Consider the following 13,978-nt stretch of genomic DNA (forward strand, 5'->3'; position numbering starts at 1 on the left):
GCCCAGCAGAATAACCTGAAAGGATTGGCTTTTGAAAGGCTAGGTCGGTGAGGATTGACAAGGGAAAGAAAGTTGTGAACTTTTTATTATTATTACTATCATTTTTGTTGCTATTTCGATGGCGTCACCAAGAACAATGTTAAATGGTTCAAATGGCTCTGAGCACTATGAGACTTAACATCTGAGGTCATTGGTCCCCTGGAACTTAGAACTACTTAAACCTAACTAACCTAAGGACATCACACACATCCATGCTCGAGGCAGGACTCGAACTTGCGACCGTAGCGGTCGCGCGGTTCCGGACTGAAGTGCCTAGAACCGCTCGGCCACAGCAGCCGGCATAACTTTAAATGTTATTACATTTGGCAGTGAACTTTTCTGTCTTTGAAGCTCAGATTACCTTCATTTTTTTGTGAATGGACTTGCTTACGTTCCTCCGTCAAAAGAGCAACGCGTTTTCTTCTTTTTTTGCTCATCTCGGTGTAGCACGTTCGTTACTATCTTGTACTCCAAACATCGCCGTCGCTGATGTCTTCGGGTTTGAGGTGTAGAGCTGGAGGGTTTTTTGATATTGTGGTTCTGGAATGCGAATTAAGAAAATGAAAGATCTTTTGGGTCACCCTGCCCCCAGCCATTCGCTTATTCCTGGGCCCGCCACGGCGTGCCACACTTCTTCACGCATGCAGCGTGTGCTGGCCAGCGCCAGGCCTGTCATTCGGCTCTGCTCGGCTCTTCTCGGACGCACTCGGAACAGCGCGACATTTCATTTAGCATTGTTGTCCGGCATCTTTAGGTCGGCACAGCTCCCTGAGCTCGGCAGAATCGTAGTACCAGCACTGTTTACCATTCGGTATTTGGTCATGGTATGAAGAAAATTGACAGGCCCAGTGGCTATTTGCCCAAAAAGAGGCAGCCTAGCACAATCCTTTAAAACGAATGGAAATGGCAGAAGGGAGGGATGACAGTTCTCAATTCGCATAAGCGACGGGTATTGCTTATTTGTATGGAACGACATTACAGTACCACACAAAGAGAATTTATACATTTTTATGGCAATTAAAAAGCACAAAAACTGCAACGATCGACAGATGGTACTTGTTGTTTTGTACATCAAGAGGCACTCTGTGCAAAATTTGCACGCATGGAGCACTTAAATTGGGGGTAGGAACAGTAAAATCCCTGAAATCGTACCAGTGATTCAATTGACAGAGACAATTTTCAATGGAAATGAACGAAGAGTATGATGACTTCAAATAACACTACAAAGTACGTTGGTTTAGTGAAGCGGCATGCCTGAAACCATTTTCCGATTTGAAATACGCTGTTGTTGAATTTATGAAGGGAGAATAAGTTCAGGAAGGAAAATTAGAGCATCAGAAATAATGGACTGCAGACTTCGAATTTTAAGTGCACTTGACTGCGCACTGACTACTGTAAACCGTTGCAAGGTTATTTCTTTCAGATTTGATGAAGCTGCATTCGAAAGGAAAATCGCCTTATAGACGGGACACATTCTAATAAAGACAGTACTGTTCCCTTAGCTCACAGGTGTTAAAGAAGGTGCGAAGTTTGAAGAGTTCATTGTAGCCTTGCACGAATTAAAATAACGGTTTTATAAAGGTTTTGAGAATACTGTCAGTCTTATACCTAATCTCTAGATGTTTTAGAGTCCCTTTACCTTTTCAGTTGAAAGGGACCCTTTGCATGTGCAGACATAACTGACTGACGTGCAAGGTAATTTATGTTTCAGTGACAAATATTTTTATGCTAAAACTGTCCAGGACGTCTACAACGCTTTACTCACGCAGATATTTCAACTCTCAATAATGAGGCTACAACAGTGCTACAATATTTCGATCGACATACTTACAAAAGACTTTTCTTCGATTATGAAACTATATAAGTCACGATTACGTCAGATATTGAGTGCGAATCTCTGTGAAACTGTCTGTGTCTGTCGGCATGCCGAGAGTTTATACTAGATAAATATTATATTACACTACTGTCCATTAAAATTGCTACACCTAGAAAAAAATGCAGATGATAAACGGGTATTCATTGGACAAATATATTATACTAGAACTGACATGTCATTACATTTTCACGCAATTTGGGTGCATAGATCCTGAGATATCCGTACCCATAACAACCACCACTGGACGTAATAGCCGGCCGGAGTGGCCGTCCGGTTCTAGGCGCTAAAGTCTGGAACCGAGCGACCGCTATCGCGGGTTCGAATCCTGCCTCGGGCATGGATGTGTGTGATGTTCTTAGGTTAGTTAGGTTTAATTAGTTCTAAGTTCTGGGCGTCTGATGACCTCAGATGTTAAGTCGCATAGTGCTCAGAGCCATTCAACCATTTTGGCCATAATAACGGCCATGATACGCCTGGGCATTGAGTCAAACACAGCTTGGATGGCGTGTACAGGTACAGCTGCCCATGCAGCTTCAACACGATACCACAGTTCATCAAGAGTAGTGACTAGCGTATTGTGACGAGCCAGTTGCTCGGCCACCATTGACCAGACGTTTTCCATTGGTGAGAGATCTGGAGAATGTGCTGCCCAGGGCAGCAGTCGAACATTTTTTTGTATCCAGAAAGGCCCGTACAGGACCAGCAACATGCGGTCGTGCATTATCCTGCTGAAATGTACGGATCGAATGAAGGGTAGAGCCACGGGTCGTAACATTTGAAATGTAACGTCCACTGTTCAACGTGCCGTCAATGCGAACAAGAGGTGACCGAGACGTGTAACCAATGGCACCCCATACCATCACGCCGGGTGGTACGCCAGTATGGCGATGCCGAATACACGCTTCCAATGTGCGTTCACTGCGATGTCGCCAAACACGGATGCGACCATCATGATGCTGTACACAGAACCCGGATTCATCCGAAAACATGCGTTTTGCCATTCGTGCACCCAGGTTCGTCGTTGAGTATACCACCGCAGGCGCTTCTCTCTGTGATGCAGCGTCAAGGGTAACTGCAGCCATGGTGTCCGAGCTGTAAGTCCCTGCTGATGCAAACGTCGTCGAACAGTTCGTGCAGATGGTTGTTATCTTGCAAACGTCCCCATCTGTTGAGTCAGGGATCGAGACGTGGCTGCACCATCCGTTACAGCCATGAGCGGATAAGATGCCTGTCATCTCTACTGCTAGTGATACGAGGCCGTTGAGATCCTGAACCCTCCGATTCCATATTCTGCTAACAGTCATTGAATCTCGACCAACGCGAGCAGCAATGTCGCGATACGATTAACCGCAATCGCGATTGGCTACAATCCGACATTTATCAAAGTCGGAAACGTGATGGTACGCATTTCTCCTCCTTACACGAGGCATCACAACAACGTTTCACCAGGACACGCTGGTCAACTGCTGTTTGTGTATGAGAAATCGGTTGGAAACTTTCCTCATGCCAGCACGTTGTATTTGTCGCCACCGGCGCCAGCCTTTTTTGGATGCTCTGAAAAGGTAATCATTTGCATATCACAGCATCTTCTTCCTGTCGGTTAAATTTCGCGTCTGTAGGACGTCATCTTCGTGGAGTAGCAATTTTAATGGCCAGTAGTGAACATCTTCAGCGCACCCAAAATAATTAATTAATATTGAAAACTTGTATCGTTTGCTATCTATGTGGCTAAGAAATGTGAAATGTATAAACCAAGTCACATGCAGTGTGACAGTACTTGCATTTAAATGCGGCGCGTTCGCTGCTTTCCGCTCTTCTCCCTCCTCGCGTTCAGACAGCGTGGCATGGCGCTAGGAAAAATGTGAAACGGGGCTGAGGGCTTTAGCACTGGGGCCCGGGCATGGCCAGCGAGCCGAAATCTTGGCCACCCTCGGCTTCTGTAATATTCGTTTTTTGTTATTCTAGTTCTCATTATTATTATACATATTTGCCCGTAGTTTATGCTACACAGTGGTAAGAGGCGCATCACACAATAAATATTTACACCAGAAGGTTCACACCGAAAAATATTTGTCTCTAAAATCACATAGATATACAGTGAGGGGACAAAAGTCATGGCATGGCGATATGCAAACCGTTTTCGTTCTACGGTGGTTTCAGCTCAGATGCTTAACTCATCCTCTTCCGCTTGAGGAAATGAATTAGGAGCGAAGCAGTACAATTATCAGGTAACAATTCCGAAGGAAACACAGTTTTTTAGTACAAACACTTAAACATAACATGTTTACATCTTCCAAAACAAAAAAAGAACGGAGTATACTGTACGTACAGAACAGTACTCATGCAATATAATATCAGGCAACTGTCTGACGTAGTACACATCATCCTGTCTATCCTATTGCATACCAGGGCAAGCAACTCTGACACTTTTCTCTTTCGCTCAGCAGACGTGGGCGCATTACACATCTGACTTGAAACCGTCGTAGAACGGGAACGGTACGTTTCCGGATATGGGTTCCATTTCAAAATATTATATACTCACTCCACTCTAGAAGTCCTATATGTCAGTAATGGGAATTTGCGAACACCCTGTGTACAGTATCGCGTCAACAGGGTATAAAAGGACAATGCATTGGTAAAGCTATCATTTGTAGTCACTTGATTCATGTGAAAACGGTTGCCGACACGATAATGGCCGTACGTCGGGAGTTAAGACTTCAAACTCGGAATGGTAGTTGGAGCTAGACGCGTGATACGTTCTGTTTCGGAAATGGTTAGGGAATTCAAAATTCCAACATACACAGTGTCAAGAGTGTGCCGAAAATACTACATTTCAGGCATTACACGGCGGCCGAAGACATTCACTTACCGATTGAGAACAGCAGCGTTTGTTTACAGTTGTCAGTGCTAAAATACAAGCAACTCTGAGTGAAATATCCGCAAAAGTCAATGTGGGACGTAATATGAAAGTATCTATCAGGAAACAGCGGCGAATTTTGACGTTGATAGGCTGTGGAATCGGACGACCAAAATGAGTGCCTTCGCTAATAGCACAACATCGCATGCAGCATCCTCCTGGGCTCGTTACCATATCGGTTCTACCATAAACGCCCGGAAAACCGTGGACAGATCAGATGAGCACTGTTTCAGTTGGTAAGTGTTGATAGTAGTGTTCGGATATGACCCAGACCCCCCGGAGCCATGGACACCATTTGTTAATAAGGGACTATGTAAGCTGGTAGTGGCTCCGCAATGGTGTAGGCTGCGGTACAAGAAAACTGAATAGGTCTTCTGGTCCAACTGAACTGATCATTATCTGGGAGTAGTAATGTTCGGCTAATATGAGATTATTTGCAGCCGTTCATGGACTTAATGTTTCCAAACAACGATGGAATGTAAACTTTCTGGCAGATTAAAACTGTGTGCCGGACCGAGACTCGAACTCGGGACCTTTGCCTTTCGCGGGCAAGTGATTTACCAACTGAGCTACCCAAGCACGACTCACGTCCCGTCCTCACAGCTTTACTTCTGCCAGTACCTCGTCTCCTACCTTCCAAAGCGGTCCGGCACACAGTTTTAATGTGCCAGGAAGTTTCATACCCGCGCACACTCCACTGCAGAATGAAAATATCATGTTGGAAACGATGGCATTGTCACTGGACATCAAGTGTTTGAGATTGATTTGAAGAACATTCTGGACAATGCGAGCGAAGGATTTGGCCATCCAGATCGCCTGACAATACGTTAGTTCGTCCAGTCTTAGAGTATTGCTTGTCTATATGGGACCCTTACCAGTTGGGTCTGATTCGAGAGATTGAGAAGGTCCAAAGAAGAGCGGCAAGATTTGTGACTGGTACATTTAGCCATCACGAGAGCGTTACGAATCTCATAGAAAGTTTGAAGTGGGACACGCTTGCAGATAGACGGCGCGCTATACGGAAGGGGCTGCTCACTAAATTCCGAAAACCGATCTTCACCGAGAATGTAGAGCACATATTATTACCATGAACTTTCAAATCGTGCAATAATCACCATTCAAAGATAAGGGAAATTAGAGCTCGTACTGAGGCGTTCAGACAGTCGTTTTTTCGTTTTTCCCTCGCGCGATCCTCGAGTGGAACAGAGGGGGGAAATATGAATTTGGCGCGAATTTTGCCCTCCGTCGCACTTTCGTCACCTCAGTATTTGGTCTCAGGGGTCTAAGATCAGATATTGTGATAGGTACTGAGTCAGGTGTGTTAGATATTCTTTCTCTTTGTCGATTATTCTTCTCTGAAACACGTCATAAGCTTTATGACCTGATGTTTTCTGCAAGGTCTTAACTGCATAACTAAGTCGAGTACACCTATCAGTACTGACTAACCATTTTGTTTCGACATGCCCATTCTTCAGTAAGTGACCTGCTGCCAAATGGATAACAAGATTTAATGGATTGGTCGTGGCACATGTACTTGGAAGTACTAACAAACCTAAAAACATTCTGTGCCTAATAGGTATAACTATTACCCTCCATATGCAGCGTATGCTGGTGTAATGTTGTTCAGTACACTGCACTCAGACAAAAAAAAAAAACTGGACTTATACCCTGTAACGCAATGTATATAAAATGTGTACCCTAATTAATTTCAGACCGGACGAGAAATGATAAACTGACTTATTATTAATAATATTCACATGTCAGTTACTGTAAAAGAAAACAACTTTCACAAAGATATCTCTTAAATGTTTGCTACTTTTTGGGTTAACGTTCAGTAAATTCTGCTATATTTTCTGACCCTGACAATTTGCCATGTCACTCAAGAACCTTATATTGGCCTTCAGTGAATTATGGATCATGGTGAAGCTGACAGTCTGTTCTTGATGGTTGTGTATCACAATAATGTAACAACAATTAATATAAATTAAAAAACTTTTATTCATTTATTAACACCATTTTCATAAAGATTAAAGTTAAATAGGCTTGAGCTTCTTTTTATTACATATTTATTTTAGTTTTAAGGCTGAAGCATGCCCTGGTCTGGAACGTGGACGAAATAGTTAAATAATAAGTATTTGGGTTCACTCTGGACTTAGGCTCACGCTGTACGTAGATTATGATTGACAGCTGTGAAACATTAGCAGCAGGCGAGCGACAATGGCCTCATCATGATTCACAGGTGCTGCGGCTTTTTATATTTACTTTTTACTTCTTTTACAGTTATCCACTGAAAATACCACAAAAAGTTTAACAATATTGTTTACAAATCAAATACTGAACATTAGGATACAATTTTTTCCATTTTTTTGAGAGAAAAAAGATGGAAAACGAAGAAGATTAACATTAAGTTCTAAAAATAGTGCATGAATACCATCTCAGACTATGCATTATTACCGTCATTATGAATTTTATTTCAGAATTTTACTTTGAAAAGGTTTGAGCTTCAAATCTCAGAATCGTGGGATTTTATGCAATTACAGTTACTCTGACCCTTGAACAACCTGCAAGCGATTGTTCATGGCAGCTGCATGTTTACCAAATATATTATCCCACCTTCTAATTTAGAGAACAGAAAATTGATCCCCCACAAACAAATGCATGACTTCCTGCTGTCCGTGGTGAAATGGAACTGCCTGTTGATATAAATATGTACAGGTTGTAACGCTTATCAGGGCAGATACTTTTATATGTGGTACCTTAACATCTACACACAACAGTGTGTCGGTTATTGTCCCCTGCACGGAACCGTCTTCCCACAAACACACCACAACCTGTACGGCCTGATTTTGTCGACATGGTCGCACTGCACCGTAAGTGGCCTATGCCTGTCAGTATACACTACACGTTTTGCATTCACGGATCCAAACTGCAACACCTGTCCTGCTACCAAGGGGGAAGTAAGCATTAATGGCTTGCTCCAGCAATATCTACTTGGAAGTACTAACCAACTTAAAGACAATCACTGTTTTTTTTTTTTTTTTTTTTTTTTTTCCACCAGTCTTCTGACTGGTTTGATGTGGCCGCCACGAATTCCTCTCCTGCGCTAGCCTCTTCATCTCAGAGTAGCACTTGAACCTCAATTATTTGTTGGATGTGTTCCAATCTCCGTCTTCCCCTACAGTTTTTGCCCTCTGCAGCTCCTTCTACTACCATGGAAGTTATTCCGTAATGTCTTAACAGATGTCCTATCATCCTGTCCCTTCACCTTATCAGTGTTTTCTACATTTTTCATTCCTCTCCGATTCTGCGTAGAACCTCCTGATTCCTTACCATATCAGTCCACCTAATTTTCAACATTGGTCTGTAGCACCACATCTCAAATGCTACGATTCTCTTCCGTTCCGGTTTTCCCACAGTCTGTGTTTCACTACCATACGATGCTGTACTCCAGACGTACATTTTCAGAAATTTCTTTCTAAATTTAAGGCCGATATTTAATATTAGTAGACTTCTTTTGGCCAGGACTGCCTTTTTTGCCATAGTTAATCTGCTTTTGAAGTCTTCCTTGCTCCGTGCGTCATTGGTTATTTTACTGCATAGGTAGCAGAAATCCTTAACTTCATCTACTTCGTGACCACGAATCCTGATGTTAAGTTTCTCGCTGTTCCCATTTCCACTACTTCTTATTATCTTCGTCTTTCTTCGATTTACTCTCAATCCAAACTCTGTACTCATTAGACCATTCATTCAGTTCAGCAGATGGTGTAATTCTTCTTCACTTTCACTCAGGATAGCAATGTCATCAGCGAATCGTATCATTCACCTTGAATTTTAATTCCACTCCTGAACCTTTCTTTTATTTCCATCATTCCTTCCTCGATGTACAGATTGAACGATAGAGGTGAAAGGCTACATCCTTGTCTTACATACTTTTTAATACAAGCACTACGTTCTTGGTCGTATGCTCTTATTATTCCCTCTTGGCTGTTGTACATATTGTATACGACCCGTCTCTCCCTATAGCTTACCCCTACATTTTTCAGGATTTCGAACATCTCGCACTATTTTACATTAAGTCTTGCCTCCATTCTCAACCGCAACGTCAGAATTGCCTCTCTCGTGCTTCTATTTTTCCTAAAGCCAAACTTATCTTCATCTACCGGATCCTCAATTTTCTCTTTCATTTTTCTGTTTGTTATTCTTGTAAGCAGATTGGATGCATGAGCTGTTAAGCTGATTGTGCGATAATTCGCCGGCCGCGGTGACCATGCGGTTCTAGGCGCTCAGTCCGGAACCGCGCGACTGCTACCGTCTCAGGTTCGAATCCTGCCTCGGGCACGGATGTGTGTGATGTCCTTAGGTTAGGTTTATGTAGCTCTAAGTTCTATGGGACTGATGACCTCAGATGTTAAGTCCCATAGTGCTCAGAGTCATTTGAACCATTTTTTGCGATAATTCTCGCGTTTATCAGTTCTTGTCGTCTTCGGAATTGTGTGGATGATTTTTTTCCGAAAATCAGATGGTACGTCGCCACACTCACAGATTCTACACACCAAAGTGAATAGTCGTTTTGTTGTCACTTCCTCCAATGATTTTAGATCTTCTGATGAAATGTTATTTATCCCTTCAGCCTTATTTGACCTTACGTCCTCCAAAGATTTTTAAATTCTGTTCTAATACTGGATCCCCTGTCTCTTCTAAATCGACACCTGTTTCTTCTTCTATCACATCAGACAAATCTTCCCCCTCATATAGGCTTTGAGCGTATTCTTTCCACCTATCCGCTCTCTCCTCAGCATTTAAAAGTGGAATTTCCGTTGTACTCGTAATGTTACCACCCTTGCTTTTAATGTAACCGAAGATTGTTTTCACTTTCCTGTATGCTGAGTCTGTGCAACCGACTATCATTTCTTTTCGATGTCTTCTCACTTCTCCTACAGGCGTTTCGTTTTAGCTTCCCTGCACTTTCTATTTATTTCGTTCCTCAGCGACTTGTATTTCTCTATTCCTGAGTTTCACGGAGCGTTTTTCTACTTCCATTTTTCATCAATCAGCTGAAGTATTTCTTCTGTTACCCATTGTTTCTTCCCAGTTACCATCTTTGTACCTAATTTTCCTTCCCAACATCTGTGATGGTTCTTTAAAAAGATGTCCATTCCTCTTCAACTGTACTGCCTACTGAGCTATTCCTTATTGCTGTATCTATAAGCTTAGAAAACTTCAAGCGTTTCTCGTCATTCCTTAGTACTTCCGTATTCCACTTCTTTGCGTATTGATTCTTCCTGACTAATGTCTTAAACTTCAACCTATTCTTCATCACTACTATATTGTGATCTGTGTCTATATCTGCTCCTGGGTACGCCTCACAATTCAGTATCTGATTTCGGAATCTCTGTCTGACCATGATGCAATGTAACTGAAATCTTCCCTTATCACCCGGCTTTTTCCGACTATACCTCCTCCTCTTGTGATTCTTGAACAGATTATTCGCTATTAATTGCTGAAACTTATTACGGAACTCATTTAATCTTTCTCCTCGCTCATCCCTTGTCCCAAGCCCATATTTTCCTCTAACCTTTTCTTCTACTCCTTCCCCTACAACTTCATTCCAGTCCCCCATGACAACTAGATTTTCATCCCCCTTTCAAAATCCTCACACACTTTCTCTATCTCTTCATCTTCAGCTTGCGACGTCGGCATGTATGCCTGAACTATAGTTGTCGGTGTTGGTTTTCCGTCGATTCTGATAAGAACAACCCTATCACTGAACTGTTCACAGTAACACACTCTCTGCCCTACCTTCCAATACATAACGAATTCTATACCCGTTACATCATTTTCTGTTGCTGTTGATATAACCCTATACTCATCTGACCAGAACTCCTTGTCTTCTTTCCACTTCACTCACTGACCCCTACTATATCTAGATTGAGCCTCTGCATTTCCCTTTCCAGATGTTCTAGTTTCCGTACCACGTTCCACCTTCTGACATTCCGCGCCCCGACTCGTAGAACATCCTTTCGTTGATTATTCAATCTTTTTCTCATGGTAACCTCCCTATTGGCAGTCCCTTCCCGTAGATCCAAATGGGGGCTATTTCGGAATCTTTTGCCAATGGAGAGATCATCATGACACTTGTTCAGTTACAGGTCACACTTCCTGTGGATACACATTACGTGTCTTTAGTGCAGTGGTTTCCATTGCCTTCTGACTGGTAATGGCTATAATTATAAGACTTAACGTAAAGACTGATGTAATGTTGTGCGGTATAACTCCTTAATCACCAACAGAAGTATTTGCACTTATTCCCATTACCCTCTGCATATTTAAAAACTTGTTCGTAGGGGATACCGTCATGCAGTATATACTATATGACGTTATTAGTCAAATGTATCTGTGACAGAACGCACACACACACTAATCTTGCCACGTGAGGCTCATATTACGTGGATGGTATCTATCAAAAAGTATTAAAATTATCTAAACTCCTTATCCAAATATTCATTTTACACGGAATACATTTACATAAATCTTTATGAGCTATCAACATCATTTTTAGGACGTCATAAAGATAATGTTATGGTTCTCCTCTCTGTGGCAGGTATGGCGTTCGAGTTCCCAACAGAAGAGGAGAAGGCGCTTGTGCGACAGCAGCTGGGGACGAGCGTGGAAGATATCCGGCAGGCACTCGCCAACATTCGCAACTGGCTGCAAGTACAGCCACACTTGCCCGATGTCATAGGTCAGCATGTCACCACCACCTCACTGTATTCTGCCGTTATGCTTCTGATTAGCGGTCCACGAAGCTACAGAAATATGCTACTGAACAGTGAACTTATCACTACATTGCTACCATCACATACAAAAAGTTCTCTGTGCTTTGCTGATATTTACAGGAGGCTGGAATCTGAAGAAACAAGTAATGTTTTATATCCCCAAAACACTGCTTTCTAACCAGCATGGGGACAGTTGTGCACCATTTGTCGAAATTGTCCGGAATACATTATTTCATTTTCAAGTCTTAGTGCCGAAATGTAACAAACCAAATATTTTCTGTAACTGGAACGTAACAATCTCCCTACTGACTCTTGATAGCCTTGTGCGATGGCTTCAGAAATATAAAGCTCGATAACCAATGAATGGAGACTCGAGAGCTATAGCCAGTCGTAGTTTTGTTTCCTTGTTCAAAAATGGTTCAAATGGCTCTGAGCACTATGGGACTTAACTTCTGAGGTCATCAGTCCCCTGGAACGTAGAACTACTTAAACCTAACTAACCTAAGGACATCACACACATCCATGCCCGAGGCAGGATTCGAACCTGCGACCGAAGCGGTCGTGCGGTTCCAGACTGTAGCGCCTAGAACCGCTCGCCCACCACGGGCGGCGTTTCGGTGTCATTTGACCTTTGTAAATAAGTTAAAATATGACTCGGTTAGAAATCCCAAAATATTTGTGGCCAACTACCCTTACACCAACTATAACTGAAATGGCGAAGCGTTTTGAACATGCCTTGGGGCATTATTGAAATTTGTACCTCATGTCTGTTTCGAATCTTTCTCTTAATTTTTGTGAGACTATGAGTTGAAACTTCACATTTGTTACAAGTTAAATATTAGAAATTTTTCAAAGTATTAAAAATTTTGCTTTCGAAAGCACACAAAACGGGCAATTTTTCGTAGTATTTTCATAGCAAATGCGATGCGACACGGAACTGCAGAAAGATCATTTCTAATCAATGTTTACCGCTAATCACTGAAAAAACCTTTTTCATATTGTTGATCAATTTTCGACTTAAGGAATGATAAGTTTGAAATAATCAACAAAACGGGAAAAATTCAAACTTTTTCCGTAACCGCAAAAAAAAAAAAACCCAACTGGTTTAAAGAAAATGAGAAAGACCTAGTAGAGTTAAAGATTTCAGAAAATTCACTTATCCATCGAAAAGCTTAATTAATTACTAAAGATGAAGACATAAGGTTCCTAGTCAAATCTACACAACTCGGAAGAAGAGAGGAAAAAAAGATCAGAAAGAATGAAGAAATAATACGCCCTTAGAAAAGAACAACGCACAAATAAATGTCTGATCCAGCATACCCAAAAGTGGGGGGAAACAAAAGAAGAAGAAGAAGAAAATTAAGAATAGATCTTTCAGCTGATTTGAGGAATTGTAGTGGCCTAAACTGTTGATTTTTGGAGGAAATTAATTTAAACCTATTTTATTACGCCGTGAGAAGCTAGCTCTGCAGGTAGGACATGCCGCAGTAACGTTGTAACTCCGAAATTTCAACGCCCTATGTCATTTTCATTAAATTATGCAATAGACAACTTTATATTTCACTGTCTTCTGAGTAAACAAAATTCAGATACCTTCTCAGTTATGTGATTGGTCCTTAGTTTTCAGTAGTAATTCTGTCAGCAAATATTATGAAACGCTCGATAAAACACCAACTGCGTTGCCAATATTTACCGTTGCGTTGTGGCTTCCCTTCAAGAGGTTGCGCTACTAATAATTTCGAATTCTTTATCTCAAGTTTCCCACCTCTCGTTGTTACCACTTGCCTGAGGTGCGGCTTTACATCACGTCTGATGTTTTCCACAGTTAATTTGTTCATTCATAACGTGGGGTAGCAGTAGAAGTGTTGGAATTGTTGTAGTGATCCATCTGAGTTCTCTGTGTTTTACTGCTTGAGTCTCACCATATTTGTCTCATTTCGCAACAGATGACGAGCGGCTGGAACGCCTATACATCAGCTGTAAATGCAGGACCGAGAGAGTGAAGCAGATACTGGATGCCACGTACACGCTGAAGAACAAGTTCCCCGAATTCATGCTGAACAGAGACCCGCTAGGGGAAGACATTATCACAGCTCTGAAATGCTGGTAAGTAGAACTCACGAGTGATATCATCCACGCTTTTATCGTTAAAACTTCAGAATGCCACATGTTTTCGCAGAAATTTGCCTCCAGTGTATGGTTCACTGAGAAAATTATTAGCTTCACACAGAAATCGCACGTCCAAACCAGTAAATTTTATTATTGATATTCTTATTGTTTGCCACACCTAGAAATGTCTTAACGTGTGTGAACCGTGATTTTAAACTTTCAAAATGTTTACTTAAAGAATTTACTTTATTTACTAGCGAT

General features: G+C 41.9%; 1 protein-coding gene across 1 annotated transcript in view; it reads left to right on the top strand.

The window, feature by feature from the left end:
- LOC124795303 (alpha-tocopherol transfer protein-like) overlaps positions 1-13,978 on the top strand; it is a 74,489-nt gene that overhangs the window by 13,495 nt on the left and 47,016 nt on the right. Inside the window, exons 2-3 of the mRNA XM_047259272.1 lie at positions 11,434-11,574; positions 13,555-13,714. Of these exons, the coding sequence (XP_047115228.1) occupies positions 11,436-11,574; positions 13,555-13,714 (299 nt within the window). The 5' untranslated portion in view covers positions 11,434-11,435. The remainder of the gene's footprint in view (positions 1-11,433; positions 11,575-13,554; positions 13,715-13,978) is intronic.

Source organism: Schistocerca piceifrons, chromosome 4 (genome assembly GCF_021461385.2).
Source record: "Schistocerca piceifrons isolate TAMUIC-IGC-003096 chromosome 4, iqSchPice1.1, whole genome shotgun sequence".
NCBI classification, from domain to species: Eukaryota; Metazoa; Arthropoda; class Insecta; order Orthoptera; family Acrididae; genus Schistocerca; species Schistocerca piceifrons.